This window comes from Canis lupus, chromosome 27 (genome assembly GCF_048164855.1).
Source record: "Canis lupus baileyi chromosome 27, mCanLup2.hap1, whole genome shotgun sequence".
NCBI classification, from domain to species: domain Eukaryota; kingdom Metazoa; phylum Chordata; class Mammalia; order Carnivora; family Canidae; genus Canis; species Canis lupus.
In genome coordinates, this window is record NC_132864.1 from 11,588,262 (window position 1) to 11,608,437 (window position 20,176).

Sequence of the window (20,176 nt, forward strand, 5' to 3'; positions counted from 1 at the left end):
GCAATCTTCTTCCCCACGCCCTGCCTCTCACACAGTACATGTTGTGCCTTCGTGTTTAATACCTCCTAGATTAAAGACACCACAGAGTTGGGATTGGGGTCTGTCTCGTTCACTCATTTATCCCCAGCCCTTAGAAACACGCCTGGCACGTAGTAGATGCTCCGTAGAGTGAATGAATGATGCACTTGGCCACAGGGAGCCCATAATCCCGCAGTCTGGCTGCAGCTATCTCCTGATTTCTGATCAGGCTTCTGTTACTAAAACACATTTTAAAAAGTAGCAGCAGGAATACATTGGCTGTGAACTGACACTCTGGAGCAGTGTGTGTGCAGAGCTTCCCCGCCACCCAGGAGCCACCTCCCGGATGCACTGGCGGGGCCTGGCCACGCAGGCTGGCTCTGGGCAGCCCTGGCGGGGGCCCCCACAAACCCTCCTCATGGCCCTGTTTGTTTTGCTCCCCCGCTGCAGAATGTGCGCATCGACCCCAATAGCCTGTCCTTCAACATGTGGAAGGAGATCCCTGTCCCCTTCTACCTGTCCGTCTACTTCTTCGACGTTGTCAACCCCGATGCAGTCCTCCTGGGGCAGAAGCCGCAGGTGCGGGAGCGCGGGCCCTACGTGTACAGGTGAGGATGGAGGGGGCTGAACTGGGGTGGACTGGGTCTCCCAGGTGGATAGTCTTTGTAGGGTTGGGGGTCATTTCCCCACTTTACAGAAAAAGAAACCGAGGCCCCTAGTTGTGGAGGGGTTTGCACAAAGTCAGTCTGCTTCCCCCAAGCTGGTGTTCTGGTGGTCAAGACCTGGCACTCTGGAGAGCAGCCTCCTGCAATCAGGCAAAGGGCATGCCTTCCCCGTGCCTCAGTTTCTCCATCTGTAAAATGAGGATGACAGTCTCCACCATGGAAGGGGGCGTTATGAGGAGTGGATGAGAAAGTGGGGCGCCCTTAGCACAGGGCTTGGTATGCAGTACGTGCCCAGTAAACGTTCCTTGCCAGCACATTATTACCACTGCTGCCACGGCCTCTTCGCTTGGTCGCAGTCTTTGGGAGAGCGCAGCTTGTTGAATCGGCTGGAGCAGTTTTCCGAGAGATGAGGGAGGACTGTTCTGGTATAAGGCCTGATTCCAGGCTCCCGCCCATCCTGCTTTCTGGGATGAACCCCGTTGCAGAACGGCCATCCCGGCGGAGCTTGTCCATGGAAGGCTTCTGTGTTGGTTTGCCAAAGTTCATGTTCATTTCTTCATTCTGGAAGCATATATTGAGCACCTCCTGTGTACTAGGCACTGTGCCAGTCACCGTGAAAGGCAGATCCAAGCCCCTGCCTGACAGAGCTGACATGGGAGAGAGTAAACATGTGAACAAATCAGGTGATCGTAAGTGTGGTGAGAGCAAGGAAGGTGAAGCATGGAGAGTGCTGGAGGGAGGGGCGTGGACAGAGTTGGTCTAACTGGAGAGTCAGGGAGGACCTCTGTCAAGGGGACACTTCCCTGAACGTGGGTGGTGAGAAGGGGGTGCCACCGTGTGAAAATATAGGGGGAAGAGGGCCCCAGGCAGAGGCGGCAGCCAGTGCAAGGGCCCTGAGTCAGGCAGAGTCTGGTAGTCCAGAAAGGAGAAGACCTGAGTGGCTGGTGTGGTATGAGTGAGGGGAAGAGTGGCAGAGGTGAGGCCCAGGCATTGGACGGGGTCAGGTGTGGGGATCTCGGAGGCCACCTTAGGAGCTCGATTTTATCCAGTATACAAGGGAGAGTTGTTGGGGAGAGGAGGACATGATCTGATTTCTACTTTTCAAAGATTCTCTGGCTACTTTGTGGAGAATGGATTGCAGAGCAAGAGCATGTAATGCAGCTGATACTTAACGTGCACTGACCCACTCCGTGCTCACCACGGCCCTGTGAAGTGGGTCTGGTTATCACCCCCATTTTATAGATGGGAAAACAGAGGCCCTGGAAGTGAGTAATGGAAACAGGATTAGAGCCTGGGCCCTCTGGCTCCAGAGTGCACATTCCTAACCACTGTGCTACCGATCTCCCTCAGAGAAGCAGGTGCACGCATGCACTGGGGAGTCTGTGAAGGATGTGGTGCTTGGCCTGGGGGAGGAGCATGTTGGGATTGGGGTGCTCTTTGGGGGGCTCCTGGCAAGTGCCCTGTCCCTGTGCTGCGAGGGCCTGCTGACCACCGACTTCCCTGCCCACAGGGAGTTCAGACACAAGAGCAACATCACCTTCAATGACAATGACACAGTGTCATTCCTTGAGTATCGCAGCTTCCAGTTCCAGCCTGACAAATCCCATGGCTTAGAGAGCGACTATATCGTCATGCCCAACATCCTGGTCTTGGTAAGGCTGCCCCCCGGCCGCGCCCCTGGCCCCAGCCCTCATCTCTGCCCCCAAGGGCTTCCATCTCTCTTCTCGCCTGCCCTCTCCCCCTGCCCGGGCTGGCGCTCAGTGTTAGGGTTGGGGGGGTACAGCCTGTGGCTCTTGGGACCCGGCTTGCCGCCCGCTGAGTTTCCCAGGCACATCCTTCTGCTCTGGGTTGGGGGTGTCAGCCAAAGTCCTTGTCTTTCCCTTCTCTCTCTACAAATCTAGAATCTTCACAGGGAGGTCCTGGTGGGAGACTTCATGGGGCCCCCGCAGGCCATGTCCTCTTCTGCAGCATTTGCAGGCAGGGCCTTTGTTCTCTGCAGGTGAGAACCCTAGCGGTAGCTGGATTCACTAACCACTAGCCATGGTGTGCCAAGGTCCCCGAGACCCCCTCCAGGCTTGCTGCCTCCCTGGGGGGCTCACAGGACTCAGCGCACTGTCCCACTCTTGTCTGTGATTCGTTACAGCAGAAGGGCAAAGGCAGCAGGGCAAAGGCAGCAAAGGGAAGAAAAAGCACATGGCGTGGAGACCAGCATCCAGCCTCCATGAGCTGTCCCAGGGGAGCCACACAGGCCACCCTTCGTTCCCCCAGCAACGAGTTGTGGTGGCACCTGTGAAGGGTTGTTGCCAAGGAAAACACTAGAGACTCCATGCCCAGGGCTTTTATTGGGGGCTGGTCACGCAGGCCCCTTCTGCCTGGCTCCTCCCAAGATTCAGATCCCCAGGTGGTCAGCATGAAGCACACTGTTTGTACACACAGTCCCGACACCACAAGCCCCCCATCAGTCAGGGAGTGCTGGGAGCCCCCTCGAAACCCAGACACCAGCCATGGGCCAACCTTGGGGGGGGTGGGCCTTTCTAGAGAGACAGAAGCCTCAGGCCTATTGTGTTCACTTTCTGCTAGCACTCAGTGTTTATGGGCCTAACACACATTCCCTTGTTTCCTTGCCGGTGATCCCAAGGCTGGCGCTGGGCCGGGCTCTGGATCTGAGGTGAGCTCGCCTGCTGAATCCATTGGCTGGACGGGACAGAAGAATAGGTGCATCCCAAAGCCTTACAGCTGCCTCCCCATTCCTCCCCATTCCTCCCCACCCCCAGGCACATCCTTCATTTTTGGCAGTGAAGGCACCTTCCCCCCACCGACCAGGTTGGCAATGCCTGTGTGATAGCGCCCCAGGGTTTGTGAGCATTTGTGAAAATGGACAGTCTCACATAGTCATGAAGAACAGAACCGGTATGAGCTGTTGGAAGATGGTGACTTTAAATATAAATTTCACATGGCTTTGACCTCAAAAATTTCCTTTGTAGGGCCGTGCCCTCTTGAGAGGATAACACAGAGAAAAGATGTTTGCACTCAAGGGTAGTTATTGTGGCAATAATGCAATGTCAGAGCACACTTCTAGAAACAACCTAAATATTGTTCCATCGTGTTTCACTGTGGGAATTTATTGCGGCCAGGCAGTGCCTGAGGACGCAGCCAGTAGTAGGAGGCAGGGCCGCAGGCAGTGGTGCGGAGCAGTCCCCAAGGTACACTGAAGTGAGGGAGAGGCAAGGTGCAGAACCCACACACGGTGCCACCGCTTATTATTTATGAAGGAGAAATACTTGCACACACACACCCACTTACACACATGTGCTTTTTCTTTATATGTTTCAAGTGGGGTGGGCAAGCTTCTTCTGTAAAGGGCCAGATAGTAGATATTTAGGCTTTGAGGGCCACGTGGTCTCTGTTGGAACTACTCAGCTCGGCCCGCTAACGCGAGAGGAGCCAAAGACAACATGAATGAGTAGGCATGGCTGTGTTCCAATAAAACTTTATTTCATAGGCACCAAAGGTGAGTTTCATATAACTTTCATGGGTTTTTTTGAATATTTGTTTTTTCCCCAACTATTTGAAAATACAAAAAAAAAATTCTTAACTTTCACACTGTACAGAAACAGGTGGTGGGCTGGCTTTGGCCCATGGACCATAGTGTGCTGGTCTCTGGTTGTGGATGTCTCTGGAGGAATACTCAAGAACTGATAGCAGTGGGCAGCCTTGGAGGAGAAGAATGGGAAGGGGAAGGACAGGGGTTGGACAGGGTTGTGTACTATATATCCTTTTGTGATTTTAAAAAATCCTGTGTTTATTACCTTTCAAAGATTATTATAATGGTAAGGAGATCCTGGTGATTTCCCAAGGAACCCAACCTCTTTGGCCCACGTTTTAGGAAATGCTGGCTGTGTTCACTTTCTTACCTTGGGATGAGGTGCCTTAAAAAAATAAACCAAGTGCCAAGACAATATCTCCAGAGGAGAACAGAAATTAAAAAATAAATTTCTGCATTCTAAGCACCTAGATATTGGGTAGAGCAGATCTTTGGGACTCTTGGCATTTGGGAGGGAGCTATAAGGAAGTGGAGTAGAATCTTAATTAAGATTCTTTTGGATACAAGGGGATAGTAAAAGATGCTCCAAACCGTCATGAGCAAAAAGGGAATCTATGGGCTCATGTTATAAAAAAAGGCAGAGGCTGGCTGCTTTCAGGTATGGCTTGATCTAGGGTGCAGATTGGGTTGCCCAGATTGGGTTGGTGCCCTGCTCTGGCAGACCTGCCCCTTAGGGTGATTATGGCCTTCAAGGAGGGAATAGGAAGCTCTCCCTTCTATCCGACAGCCCCCGTGGAATGTTTCCCACTTCTTGTGGCTCTGACTGGGCCCTGTACACATTCTCAAACCAGGCCCCTGCCATGTGCCTGCCTCTGGGACTGAGGATGGAGTTAACTTCTCCTGAATCTCGTAACACAGGTGGTCCTGTTACTGGAGGATTAGAGAGGATGGTTCTGGATGCCCCAGACACCCTACACATCTGCTGCAGACACCTTCCTGGGCCCGAAGTTCATTCCCATTGATGAACCCTGCCTCAGGCCTGGCCTCAAGTCAGGGATGTGTGGACCAGTTGTGTCTAGCCTGTAACCTGCAGTGTCCCCTTGCTCTGTAGGCTGCGGCGATGATGATGGAAGATAAGCCCATGAGCCTGAAGCTTATCATGACTTTGGCGTTCAGCACCCTTGGGGAGCGTGCCTTCATGAACCGCACCATAGGCGAGATCATGTGGGGCTATGAGGACCCCCTCATACACCTCATCAACAAGTACCTCCCAAACATGTTACCCTTCAAGGGCAAGTTTGGGCTATTTGCAGAGGTAAGTGTGGCCCAGTGACGAGTTCGGGGCCTGTGTCTTGTTCTCCGTTGACAGCCTGGCTGGGGACCTGGGGATAGTGGGTTGCAAATGGCAGAAGACCCAACTCAAACTGGCGTAAGACAAATAGAGAATTTTTGTTTTGTTTTAAGATTTTATTTATTTATTCATGAGAGACACAGAGGCAGAAACATAGGCAGAAGGAGAAGCAGACTCTCTGTGGGGAGCCCAACGCGGGACTCAATCCCGGGACCCTGAGATCACGACCTGAGCCGAAGGCAGATGCTCAACCACTGAGCCACGGGTGCCCTAGAAATAGAGAATCAATTGGTTTATATACCTGAAAACTCTAGGCATTGATTGAGGTGCAGCTTGATCAGGTTGAAATGATGTGATTGGGCTGGGCATGGACAGCTGAGGGCTGCTGCCGGCAGAAGGAGTGGCTGCTGGGGAGGCAGGTCCCAAATGCTGATTACGACGTTGCTCTCAGCTGCCTGCTTTTTTCTTTATCTTGACCCCCGTCACCTGGTAGTGATTGGGTGCCTGAGCTGTGATCTGATGCAGAGTCTGACTTCGGACTGCGGCTCCCTCTGCCATAGGTTTTTTTGTTTTTGTTTTTGTTTTTAATTTTTATTTATTTATGATAGTCACAGAGAGAGAGAGAGGCGCAGAGACACAGGCAGAGGGAGAAGCAGGCTCCATGCACCGGGAGCCCGATGTGGGATTCGATCCCGGGTCTCCAGGATCACACCCTGGGCCAAAGGCAGGCGCCAAACCTCTGCGCCACCCAGGGATCCCTGCCATAGGTTTTAACGAGCCCTCTGGGTTGCTCCAGACTCAGCCTCCCCTTTGGGCTCTGCTGATCTGTCTTGGGGGAAGCGGGAGGGAGAAATTGTGATCCTGTACCTGGCATGTGATAGACACTTAATACGTTTTTAATCAGGATGACAGGTTCTGAGTGTGTGGGTAAGTTGGCAAGTTTGGAGTAAGTGACATGATTCCTTTGAAAACATCTTGCAAACTTGTGAATGAATGAAAATTATTACAAAGTGAGTAGCATCCCTGTAATATATATTTGTGTATAATGGAAACCCCAAAATAACATTCCAGCAGTGACTGTTTAGTGTTGATGTGGTGTCTTCATATCCTCTGGGGATCTAGAATTCTTTGCTTTGTCATCCTTACAGTGTGATTCTCATACTCCAGATTACCACATGGCCCAAAATGGCTGCTAGAGCACCAGCTACCACATCCCAGGAAATATAAGAGGAAGGGAAGAAGTGGTTGGGGATGGAGAGGCAGGCAGGGGAGTTGAGGACAAAACAGCATGTGCCAGCTGTCTCCGTCTTTGGGAGGGAGAAAACCAATATCTACTTACTTTCTTTTTTTTTTCTACTTACTTTCCTTTGGCCAGAATTTAGTCAAGGGGCCACGCCTCGCTGCAAGGGAAGCTGGGAAATGTAGCCTCTTAGCTGATGTCCTGAGTAAGGTTTGGGTTTTGTTACAAAGGAGAAAGGGGAGCAATAGACTTTGGGTACTAAGTGTCAGTCTCTGATATACTTTGTCTATAATGATTATTCTTCTAGGGTCCTTTTGGGGGAGCCTTTGTTAATAACAATAATAATAAAGACTAGCATTTGGAGCTCCTACTGTTTTTCAGGCGCCGCTTAACTGTGTGTATACATTTGCTCTCTTCGCACTCCCAGCGTCTCAGGGCTCCTGTTCTTCCCTTGTAATGGTTTAGGTCTAGGCTCATGAAGCTCAGAATGAATGGGTGACATGACTCAGATCTTAGGAGGCCAGAGCAGGGCTTTAGACCGGGCCCTGCCCTGGAGCCTGTTTGCCTAACTAGTCATTGATTTAGCCACTCAGCTGGTAAACAACCCTATTGAATTCTTAGTGTGTATTCCGTTACACGTTACATGTTACACGGAGGGAGCCGCCTGGGACTCAGGGAATCGGTGCTTCTAGATTTCGCCCTGCAGTCACTCATTTCTTGGTATTTTTTTTTTCTTAAGATTTATTTATTCATTCATTCAGAGAGAGCGAAGAGAGAGGCAGAGACACAGGCAGACATGCAGACACAGGTAGACACAGGCTTCCATGCAGGAAGCCCGATGTGGGACTCGATCCCGGGTCTCCAGGATCACACCCCAGGCTGCAGGCGGCGCTAAACTGCTGCGCCACCGGGGCTGCCCTCTTGGTATTTTTTTTTATGTGTCTCTAATGTTATCAGAGAGAGGCAGAGCCATAGGCAGAGGGAGAAGCAGGCTCCCTGTGGGGAGCCTGATGCAGGACTCGATCCCAGGATCCTGGGATCACGACCTGAGCTGAAGGCAGACGCTCAGCCATTGAGCCACCCAGGCACCTGCTTTGTGTGTCTTTGCAGTAAATTAGACATGTGTTTTGTAGGGAAGAACCTCAGTGCCAAAGCCTGGGCCTTACTATCCAGAACATGTTCAGTAAGTGTAGGATCCTAAATCCACTAGGAGGGACCAGGTCATACTGTGGAGTAAGCAGCCCCAGAATGTCAGTGGCTTGATCCTGGTTCGTATGCCGTGTCAGTGTGGGTGACCAGGAGGCTCTCTGTTCTTTGTGGCCACTCAGGGACTCAGACTGAGGGAGGTCACAGCTAGACATACTTGCACGACCCCTACGCAGCAGCAGAAAGCAGGGTGACAAAAGCATGCCTGAGCTCCTAAAGCTTCCACCCCAGAAAGGGCATGCCCCGCCGCCCCATCTACTTCTGTCTCATTGACTGAAGAGGTCACATGACCATGCTTTATTTTAAGTTGGGGAGGAGGGTGAGGTGGTCATTCTGCTATTCACCTGGGAGAAGGAGACTTTCCGTGAGTTGGGAAAGGAAGATGGGGATGCTTTCAAGGGAGTGCCCCTTCTAGAAAGCCTTCCTCTTCTTGGTCCTCAGGCCCTGGAGATGCAGCACTGAACAAGGTATCAAGGCCTCTGTCCTCTGGGTGCAGTGGGGAATGGCCTCTAAGTGAACGGGTGGGCTTGAGGGCCGGGCCCCAGGGCCTTTGCCCCGTCCTGAGGTTTAAGGATGGTGTTCTCTGTTGTTATCCACAGCTGAACAATTCTGATTCTGGGATCTTCACCGTGTTCACGGGGGTCAAAGACTTCAGCAGGATCCACCTCGTGGACAAGTGGAATGGGCTCAGCAAGGTGAGGGCAGGGCCACCTGGCTGTGCTCCATGTTTGTCTTCAAACTCTGGAGGGTGGTCACATCTGTGATGGAGAAGCTCCCGGAGGTGGGGCATCCCCCATGGTTAAGGCTCGACTAGCTCATCATATGGATGGATGGGTGGGGGATGGAAACTCTACTTAGTTAGCACCTAGTGGGTACCAGGAAGTGAGTTATTACTTTCCTTTTGTTCCTAATTTACAAAATACCTCTAAGGTAACACACTGATGTTGTAACCAGCCATTGCATTAGAAGATATTATTGAGTTAAAAAAAAATCACACTTGAAACACAGGAAGACATTCACATTAAAAAAACAAAACAAGAGGGACAGATCTCATGTCCCCTTTGCACCATGTCTCACACCGGCCATCCTGCTCCCTGGCGCACAGAGGGAACCCATGGTGGGCAGTGGTGGGTATGGAATCCTGCCCGCTGGGACCCGTTCCACGCCCGTGTGTGTGCATAGACACATGGTGGATTTGCTGCTTCTTTGAACATGATGAAATCATTCTACGTGCACTGTTCCACAGTTTGATGTTTTCCACCTTAGTTTAAGCTTTTTCTCGTGATGCTTGCACGTGAGTGACAGTACATGGTGCTGCTGGTAGCTACGGAGTGCTCACCACGGTGGCCGCTGCCAGGACCGGGGCTCCGGGGCCCAGTGACACCCCCAGCTGTGCACAGAGTGGCCAGCTCGCCATTTGCAGCCGGCAATAACCATTCCCAGGGGAGCCTCTTTGACCCCTCTGGCTTGTTTTTTCATTGCACAGATATGTGTGCGCACATGACCAAACTTGCTCTGATGGCAGGGGGAGGGGTGCAGAAAGTGAGAAGTCTGTGGTTTTCTTCCAAGACTCACTTTCCAGAGGGAACTACTGTTTTGAGAGCTCCCCCCACCCCACGGTCCCCGGGGTGGCCATCATTATGATTTTAAATATATTTCTTCCTGTGTCACCTCTTTGCTTTATCTGTTTTTAATTATTATTTTTAAAAGATATTTGAGAGGGAGAGAACATGAGTGGGGGAAGGGGCAGAGGGAGAGGGAGAAGCCAACTCCCCCTGAGCAGAAAGCCCGATGCGGGGATCGATCCCTGGACCCCAGGATCGTGACCTGAGCTGAAGGCAGACGCCTAACCCACTGAGCCCCCCAGGTACCCCCCCCCTTTATCTGTTTTTAGGAAGTGTCTAGTGACTCCCTCCTTGAGAGGTGAGGATGCCACCTCTGCTGCCCACAGTGCCCCTTGGAGATGGGGGTGATTTTACAGACGAAGTTACTGAGTTCCCAGCACATTCAGGGTTCCACATTAGTGAGGGGCTGAGGTCAATGCTCCTGGCTGTCTGTGTGCACTGCCCTCTCTCGCCTCCCACGCTGCTGGCCTGTTTCCCTGAGGGAACTGGCTCCTGGGACAGAGTGGTCATGTTCACCCTGGGACCCCGGTCTGTGCAGTCACCACCCCACTTTGGGTGTGCAGCAGCACCCAGGAGGGCATTTCTGAGAGCCAGGTCTGAACGCTTCCCTGCAGGTCAACTTCTGGCATTCTGATCAGTGCAACATGATCAACGGGACTTCGGGACAGATGTGGGCACCGTTTATGACTCCTGAGACCTCGCTGGAATTCTACAGCCCTGAGGCCTGCCGGTAATTGCTGGAATGTTCTGGGGCCTGCTGGGCCTCCCGGGTAGCGGAAATCAGCTTTGTGGGCGCTCACAGCCTAATTGAGTGGCTTTTGGCGTGCAGTTGGGAAGCATTTGGCTCTTTGTTGGCCCTTGGCACTGTCTTGAGTTCTCCTAGGTTACGTCATGAAAAGCCAAAGTGCTTGTGATGCTTTGGCAGGCCCCAGAGAGGCTGCTGGCCATGCAGTGCTTGGTGCAGTGGTGGCGGTGGCAGTGGCAGTGGCAGCAGCAGGAAACCATCAGGTCGTAGAGGGCTGGGATTAGGTGAGCATGGGCTCCCTGTGGCTTCTCTCTGGCTGCCCTCCTGTCCATCTGGATGCTGAGACATCTAGATGCCTCCCCTATGGCCCCTGCAGGCTCTAGACTATGGCCTCAGAGGCTTGCTTGGGGTAGTGGCTTCCAGGGGCCCCAGTGTAGGTGAGAAGAGACAGTGGACCCTAGGGCCCACCTCTGGCCACTGCCTGGCACTCTGCTCCATTCAGGCCACTCTGGAAAAATCCTTTACTTGAGATTTACTGATGTGAACTTGGACTCCTCTGCCTTCCCAGCAGACCTCTGTGGCACCTGCTGCATTAGGCAGAGACGGGATGGGCCCAGTTGCTGTTCCTGGGGGATTTATGTTCTGGCAGGGGGACTCAGGCAGACACACCGTGGGGCAGTGTCAGAGAGCCTGAAGGCCTGTGCTGTGTGTATGTTCACTTTTTAAAATTGGAAATTTCATCCCAGAGAAGAGTGGCAAGAGCATGCCATTTCACTCCGTTTTGGGAGTTCTCTTTGGCCCTGTGCGCTCTGTCCCCAGACCTTTGGGGAGTACGTTGGCCATCTCAATACTTTAGTGGGTGTTTTCTAAAAACAAGGGTGTCTTCTTGCGCAACCACATTTCCATCACCAGCACCCTTGTCTGGGCTGGTGCTGTCCAGTCACAACACGGTGTCAGTCCTGTCTATACTCTTAAATTTTCTAGTGGCCATGTTAAAAAAAGTAACAAGAAGTAGGTGAAGTTGATTTTAATGATAGGTTTTATTTGGCCCACGGTATCCAAAATATTACCATTTCGGTGTGTAAACAATATCCACTGTTATTGAGATGTTTTACATTTTTTTTTTTTGTATCAAGCTGTAGAAATCTGGAACGTGTTTTATGCTTACAGTGCATCCCACCCAGTGTCGCCCTGTCCAAGGGTCTCCGTGGACAGCAGGAAGGCAGGACGGTTATAATCTGAAGATCCTGTTCATGCTTAGAAGTGGAATAGAGCAGGGTTAAAAGGATGAGGGGGCGTGCTGCTGCAGCCTGTGGAGGTGGCCGCTGAATCGCCACCCATGTGGAGAACTGTAGTCTGATGTGTGAGCATCGGGGGAAGGGCAGATAGGGCAGCAGATGCAAAGGCCCGGGGGCAGGAGGAAGGATGTCTGAGCAATTGCCAGGAGGTTCGTGGGGTACAATACAGGGCAGCCAGAGGCTGGACCTCATAGAATCTGTTGAGCCACGGTGAGGATGACAGATCTTATTATAGATGAGACGGGAAGCCATTGCCGTTTTAAGTGTTCTTGTTTTAAAGCGCCACCTGCTCTCGGGGAACAGACGAGTGTGGGCAGGGAGGCTGGGAGAGCAAATAGCAGGCTGTTGGCAGTTCCCCGGGGTGGGGGGAGAGCCGGTGGCTGCGGGGACCCGGGGGCTGGCAGCACTGGCGGGGAGAAGTGGCTCGGCTGGGCTTACCTTCAGTAGGACGGGTCTCGCGGCCCGGTTCCCGAGGTCACCCCCACCCCCCAATCTGTCCCCTGCAGGTCCATGAAACTTATCTACAAGGAGTCGGGGACGTTCCAAGGCATCCCCACCTATCGCTTCGTGGCCCCCAGCACCTTATTCGCCAACGGCTCTGTCTACCCGCCCAACGAGGGCTTCTGCCCATGCCTGGAGTCTGGAATTCAGAACGTCAGCACCTGCAGGTTCAGTACGTGCCGTCTCCCACGGGAGGGCAGCGGGCGGGTCTCCTCCCAGGCTGCCACATCTCTGGCCTCTACTCCTGATAATCCCATTAGGCCGGAGATAAGGAAGAGAAGGGAAAAAAAGGCCGTGTAGATTAGTTGCTGTACTAATGAATTCCCACAATCTCAGTGGCCCAGCGACATAAACAACATAAACGTAGCATCTTAAACAGTTCAGAGGTCCGACGCAGGCCTAGGGCCCGGTGTCAGCAGGCCGTGTTCCTTTCCGGAGGTGCAGGGGGCCAGGTGGTGGGCTTTCTGAGGCTGGCCGGGGTTCCCTGGCTCCTGGCCCCGCGTCCGTCCTCACCGCCAGCAACTCCGTGTCTCTCTGATCCCATGTCCGAGGCCCCATCTCTCTCTCCGGTTCTGTCTTCTGGCTTAAAGACCCTGGAGACTATATCCCACCCCTCCCCCCCCCACCCCCGGGATAATCCGCTTTTAGAGCCAGCTGATCTGCAGCCTCCATTCCCCCTGCGCTGCTCCCCGTTGCCCAGGGACCTGGTGTGTTCACAGGCTCTGCAGACAGGGACACGGATGGCTCTGGGGAGGCCTCGTCCCGCCTGCCGCCCCAGGATATGTACCTCGAGGATGTGGCTTCGTGGGAGGGGCCCTTCGCTCCCTGTTGGGAGGGAAGGAAGCTGCCACCAGTCGGGCTGTTCCATAAGATCTTGTTGGCCCGTGTGTGGTTGTGGGCTGGAGTGTGAGGCCTCGTGCCAGCGGTGTCATCTGGCGTCACATTTTCAAGCTGTGTGCCAGTCCCCTGGAAGTCCGCCTCAATTGCTCAATTTGGACACCTGGCTGTCACCTCCAGTGCTCCCCCTCGTCCTTGCCCAGCGTATCAGGAAGCCCGTCAGCTCTGTCTGCAAACAAAAGGAGTCCCTACTCCCTCCCGCTACTCTGCCTCCCGTTAGCCCCTCTGTGACATTGCTGTCACCTTACACACCTACTGTTTCCCAGACTGTCCAGTGCCATCACTACCGGCCCTGGTCGGGGGGTGGCTCTGTAAATTGAAATTGGTTTGAATGCAATTAAATTAAAAGGCAGTGCCTTAGTCACACTGGCCACATTTCAAATGATCACCACCCATATGTGCCTAGTGACTTCTGTATGGGACGGCCAGTGCAGAAGGAGGGCATCCTCACCACTGTGGGACCTGTTCCGGAGAGCCGCCCGAGGGACCCTTCTAAAACACGGATTGCCAGCCAACGCTTTGCTTCAAATGTCTTACAGCTCCCCCCACACACATAAAGTGAAGCCCTGACCTGACCGTAGCCTCTGTGCTCTGCAGGATCTGGCCTGTGCCAGCCTCTCGAATATCATTTCTTCCTGTACTCCCCCCATTAACTAGTCTTCAGCCCCCTGCCTTCTCTCTGTTTGTAGACTGTATCAAGTTTGGTCCTAACTCAGGGCCTTTGCATCAACTGTTCCCCCGCCTCAAAAGTTCTTTCCCCAGATATCCATGTGGATTTGTGTGGATTATTCCCTCCCCTCCTTTTGATCTATTCAGAGGCCACCTCCTCCAGGAGGCCTGCTGTGATTTCCCATACTAAAGTTGTCCCTCCTTACCCCTCTGTCCCCTCTATCCCTGCAAGCTGCTGTCTGTCATTTCAGCCTCTGGTGTGTTCTTGCTGCCCATCACTCCCTGAAATCACTGTGTATTTTGTTTTACTTATTTATTGCCTGGGTCCTCCACCAGACTGTAAATGCTGCTGGCAGGGCTCTGTCCTCAGCTTCTAGAATTGTGACCAGTAGGTAGTATTTGAGTGTATGGGTGTGTGTGTGGTTTATCCTGCACTTAAAAAATTGAGGCTCAGGACTGGGACATGCCTGAGTCCCCACGGTTGGTAGGATAAGAAGCCACTCCTCATTTGACTGGGTCTTGCCTTCCGGGGGCCTGTCTGGCTGAAGCCACGTGTCCCACTGGAGATGGGGGTTTGAGAAGGGTAGTTGGCCACAGGGTTGTCCGGTTGGATGACTCCCAATGTTCAAGCAGAATGGGGTGCTCTGTAAGGTGAAGGGTTTGGAGCTGGGGTCTGGAGGTGCCCTCTCTGTCATGGACTTGTGTGACCTATCTGGCCTCACCCTCTGTTTCATGCTTCCCTTCCTGGTGTCTGTGGGAATTTCTGCTTGTGGGATGGGGTGACAGAGACCTGCTGGGCTGTGTGCTACTGCTGCTGTGGCAGGTGACAGCCGCAGCAACCTAAGCCGTTAGGAGCACTCCATGGCTTGTGTGATTAAAGATCCCAGAGTAGGGATGCCTGGGTGGCTCAGTGGTTGAGCGTCTACGCCTTTGGCTTGGGTTGTGATCCTGGGGTCCTGGGGTCGAGTCCCATGGCCAGCTATGAGCCAATTACCAAGTCACACACTCAGCCCCTGACTCCATGGGTGGGACCAGCCCTGGCATAGCGTGGGAGGGGACAGTGGGTTCCAGAGCTGGGATGTGGGTTCCAGGAGAAAGGGTGGGTGCCAGGCAGGCATGGGCTATATAGGTCCATCCACGTCAGAGGGCTAGGGACGAGGTCTGCACTGCCCCATCTTAGCACATCTGCCAGAATAACCTCAGAAGTGCAAGGGAATTTTATTTTTTATTTATTTATTTATTTGTTTTTTAAAGATCTATATATTTATTTTAGAGGGAGCAGGGGTGCGGAGGGACAGGGGGGAATGAGAGACTGCTACAAGCAGATTCTGTGCTGAGCGCCAAGCCTGACGTGAAGCTCGATCTCACAACCCTGAGATCACGACCTGAGCCGAAGTCTAGAGTCAGATGTCCACCTGACTGAGCCACTCAGGCACCCCTAGAAATGCAAAGGAATTTTAAACTATCTATGTAAATAAAATATTCTTTTTTTAATGTTGAAATAAACATGGGTGCAGAGGGTTGCCCAAAGGATGTGTGCAGGTTGAAATTCCACAAAACGCACACGCTGCTGTAACTAGCACTCGGATCGTGAAGCAGAACAGGAGTGGCCCCCCAGCAGCCCCCGGGCCCCTTCCCAGCACTGGCACGACGTCCAGCAGCACAGCTTTACTTGCCTCTGGTCTTTAGGTGAACAGGATCATACGGTGAACACTGCATTTGTCTCTCTTTCTGGCCTCTTCCACCCATTATTGTGTTGGTGGGGTCTGTCCGCATTGGGTGTTGTGGGCACCCTCTTCCTCATTGGATGATGTGCCACCGAGGGAGCGCACCATCGTGTCCTTACCCGTTCAGCCATTCACGGGCATCGGTGCTGCTGCCTTCTGACCATTAGCCCAGTGCTGCTGGGAACTTCCTGCCCGTGTCTTTCAGCACACTTCTGTCTGCATTTCTCTAACCTTTTGTCTGATGATAAGAAATACCAAACATTTCCCTTTTACGGCCTTGAACATTTCTTGGACCTGGAGGACTCTCACTCCTCAAACTTCCGTGCTGCTCGAGGCCCTCAGACCTGTTCATCAGACCTCTTCGTCGTAATCTGTGGTGACCCTGGGCAATGAGGTCTAGCTGGGCGAGCCATAAAGCTATAAATTAATGGCCACTTAATCCCTGTGCCGTTTAGAAATAAAATATAAAGGAATGCACACGTGCATGCTTGCTGGGAAGATGGGGAGCCTGGCTTGCTGTTAAAAGAACAAGCCTGCTTACTATCTGAAGCAAGAATTGTGTCATGGACGTTGGTCTGACCCATGTCAGGTGCCTCCGGCCTCCTTTGAGATTTACCGCCTTCAAGGGCCTGGTGTGGTGACCACTGCCCTTAGACGGTCTCAGTGTTGCCATCTGTAAACACGGGGCTCCTCGTGTTCGCTCTGGTGGTCTCTTTTCACAGCAGAGGTGGGAGGGTAAGGAAGGAGGGTTTCCAAATGATAGGGCGTTGTATCTGGGGTACTCAAGGCAGCTTCGAGGCTCCGAGGAGATGGCTTAAAATAACATTAACTGATTTGGGAGAGAGGGTTAGTGAGAGAGTCGCTGTTGGTGTAAGAGGCCTTCCCAGCACCTATCTTTCTTTTTAAAAGATTTTTATTTTTTTAAAATTTTTTACTATTTTTAAAAGATTTTATTTAAAAACATTTTTAAAATTATTTTTTAAAGATTTTATTTTTTTTTAAAGATTTTATTTATTTGAGAGAAAGAGCAGAGTGAGAGAGTGACCATAAGCAGGGGGAGAGGCAGAGGGAGAGAGAAGGCAGGCTCCCTGCTGAGCAGGGCGTCTGAAACAGAGCTCAATCCCAAGACCTGGGATCATGACCTGAACCGAAGGCAGATGCTTCACCGACTGAGCCACCCAGACTCAGCATTGATTTTGATTTTTAAGTAATCTCTGCATCCAGCATGGGGCTTGAACCTGCAGCTCCAAGATCAAGAGTCACAAGCTCCATCGACTGAGTGAGCCTGGTGCTCCCTGTCTTTCCTTTGAATCGAAAAGAGCAGGTCTCAGGCTCAAAGCCCCCATGCAGGCAACGGTATCTAGTTAGAATGTGCAACCTTCATTGTTTCTATTGTATTTCTTCCTATATTTGCTGTCTTATTGTGGCAAGTGTCTGTCAGTTATGGCTCAGATAGAAAGCCCTGCCTTAAAATATAGCTATTTAAATAATGGCATTTGGGTCAGAGCTGCACATTATATAATCGTGCAGGGGGACCCAGATATGGCAAAATTGAAGAGGTACTTGGCTGAATGAATCAATGTTGAGAAACACGAAGGCAATGAATGTAAAAGCATCCCGGGAAAGATCAAATCAGGCAGCAATGAAATGCCAGCTTTTATTTCAAACTGATGGTTGGCCTTGCTAAGTGGAAGGAATCTAGATATTTGAGGCTGCCAGATACACATAACACAAATGGTGGTCACCTAGTAGGTGGTGGACGTGCTGTTGGTTTTACAGAGGAGACCTTGTGAGTTTTATTGTTGTTTTTTCCTTTTTTTTATATTGAGGTATAAAGTTCATATAACATAAAATTAACCATTTTTAAATTATGTACAGTTCAGTGGCGTTTAATACATTTACAAGATTGTGCATCCACTGTCTCTGTCTAGTACCAGAACATTCTTATCCTCCCAGAAGGAGACCCCATACCCTTTAGCAGTCACTCCCCATCTCCCATCCCCTAGTCCCTGGCTAGCACGATGTGTGGTGTTCTGTCTCTAGGATTTGTCTGTGCTGGATCCTCTTGGGTTTTCTGGGAGAGGCTCATTCTTTTCCTCGTTAACTCATTGTCCATCAGTCCTGTTAGACGTTATCCTGAGCACACGAGGATGCGCTGGCGTTTGCCTTGTGCGATCAGTTGATGGAGAGGTTTGTTTGGCTTCACGTTTCTGGGTGTGAATTGCTCACACAGAAGGGCCTGAGTCAGTCCTTTTTCACACTTGCGTCCATCCAGTAGACTGGCTGCTGGGAGAGAAGGAGCAAAGCAGGTGTGTCTTCTCCCTTCCCATGGATGATAGGGAGACCTGGCTGCAGGCATTCACACCTCAGCGCCTCTGGCGGCTGCCGCATTGCCTACAGAAGACAGTCCAGGCTGCTTGGCTTGGCCATCAAGATGCCCCTCCCCCACCCAAGTTCGGATCTGGCCTCAACTTACCTTTCTGTCCTCATCTCCCATAATTCGCCTCCATGTACTGTCTGCTCCACGTGCCCTGTGCATTTTCCCATCTCCCTGCCTTTGCTTCTGCCATACTTTCCACCTGAAATGTTATTCTGTGGCCTTCCCTGTCTGGCATATTTTCACCATCCTCACTTCTTTCCTGTGATCTCCCCCACCCGAATCAGCAGCTCCTCTGTTATCATTCCTGTGGTACAGAGCTTGTCCATTCCTCATGGGGGGCATCTCTCGGGCCCTTGGTAGACATTTACAGACTGGGTGAGGGAATCCTCTCTGTCTAGGTATTGTTGTTTGCATCTTGCCATCATCTGGATGTTCTGCAGGCGGTGGTCCTCTTTAACTTCCTGTGCATCCCCAGGGCCTGGCACAATGCAGGCCTCTGGATGTGCCAAGGCTCTCCCTTGTCTGATGACCCCTCCCCCTCCCCTCTGCCTTCTAGATGCGCCCTTGTTTCTCTCCCACCCTCACTTCTACAATGCTGACCCGATGCTGGCAGAGGCAGTGCTTGGCCTCCACCCCAACCAAGAGGAGCATTCCTTATTCCTGGACATCCACCCGGTGAGCCCCTGCTTGTCAACCTGTGGAGGGTAGTGGGTGATTTCTGATTGGTGCCTACTTGGACCCCAGGCACTGAGCTCTTCTAGGGTGGGGGTGATGGGAAGCCTGGCTTTCCTTGGAATTGATTGCTACTAGAATATCAAGCCATTAGAGGTCCCTACTTTGCCCTGACTCCATAGTTCAAGGGGTTCATTATCTCTGTACAGGTAATTGTCTTTATAAAAGGACCATAAGACAGTAAATTAATTAGAATTATCAGTCTGCAAATTAGTGAGAGGAGCCCTCTGGCTGTGCCAACATATCAAAAAGATATAGGTCCCGACAAGAGCCTGGAATAACTTGCAAATAAATTGGGTTCTGGGGAATTTGTCCTCTGTGACATTCTGTCTACAGGTGGGGACCAAGCAGGTAGCAGACCCATACATGTGGCCCTCCCGTGGGCCTATCTGTACCTGGGTGTCTTACCTCTTAGTATCTCTGTCACTGTAAAATGTGCCCATTTAGAGTTACTGGCTTTTGCTGTTGATTAAAAAATCCTATGGGCTTCTTTTCAAGATTTTATTTATTCATAAGAGGGGCAGAGAGAGGGGCAGAGACACACTGTGGCAGAGGGAGAAGCAGGGTCCCTGCAGGGTGCCTGATCAGGACTTGATCCCAGGACCCTGGGATCACGACCTGAGCCGAAGGCAGATGGTCAACCACTGAGCCACCCAGGCATCCCATTCCTATGGTTTTCTTTTCTTTTCTTTTCTTTTCTTTTCTTTTCTTTTCTTTTCTTTTCTTTTCTTTTCTTTTCTTTTCTTTTCTTTTCTTTTCTTTTTTCTTTTCTTTCTTCTTTTCTTTCTTTTCTTTTCCTTTCCTTTCCTTTCCTTTCCTTTCCTTTCCTTTCCTTTCCTTTCCTTTTCTTTCTTTTTTTTCTTTCTTTTCTTTCTTTCTTCAAGAGAGACACAGAGAGGGAGGCAAAGGCATAGGCAGAGGAAGAAGCAGGCTCCATTCAGGGAGCCCAATATGGGATTTGATCCTGGGACTCCAGGATCACCCCCTGAGCTGAAGGCAAGCTCTAAACTGCTGAGCCACGCAGGCATCCGCCAGTCCTATGGTTTTCTGTTTCGTGTGTGGCCACACAGGCTTTTGCTGAGCTCTTCTGCTGGATACTGTTCCATGTTGTTCCTCTGTGGACTCAGATCTTCTGGGCTCCTGACTCGACCCACCGGCCCCTGCAACTCCACGCTCTCCCTCTCTCTCTTTTCACTAAAATCCAGACTAGTTAAGTCAATTGTGACCACACACACTTCACATCCAGCAAATACTGCTCGCATACTCATGGTGCTGACACGAGGCAGAAATTTTCACACGCAGTAACTCTGTAAATATTCACAATTATTTAGGAAGGGGTGAGCACTGCTACTCCTGTTGTGCAGATGGGGAAGCTGTGGTCCAGATAGGTCAAGTGATACAACTTGTAAATGGGATTTTTGGCTCCACAGAGGAAAGGTCCATTCTGTCTTGCTCATTGCCTGGATTCCAGCCGTTAGCACAGAGGCACTAGTATCTCAGTGGGTATGGGTTTATAAAATGACAGAGTAAGTGAGGGACAAAGCTGAATTCAGACAATTCAAACAAATAATTCAAAGC

General features: G+C 51.5%; 1 protein-coding gene across 10 annotated transcripts in view; it reads left to right on the plus strand.

Annotated features, from left to right (window-relative positions):
• SCARB1 (scavenger receptor class B member 1) overlaps positions 1-20,176 on the plus strand; it is a 100,174-nt gene that overhangs the window by 65,095 nt on the left and 14,903 nt on the right. For all 10 annotated transcript variants that reach the window (XM_072802165.1, XM_072802164.1, XM_072802163.1 and 7 more), the window contains 7 exons: positions 469-626; positions 2,194-2,335; positions 5,339-5,542; positions 8,624-8,719; positions 10,264-10,379; positions 12,199-12,365; positions 18,423-18,541. In XM_072802165.1, coding sequence (XP_072658266.1) covers positions 469-626; positions 2,194-2,335; positions 5,339-5,542; positions 8,624-8,719; positions 10,264-10,379; positions 12,199-12,365; positions 18,423-18,541 — 1,002 coding nt within the window. The remainder of the gene's footprint in view (positions 1-468; positions 627-2,193; positions 2,336-5,338; positions 5,543-8,623; positions 8,720-10,263; positions 10,380-12,198; positions 12,366-18,422; positions 18,542-20,176) is intronic.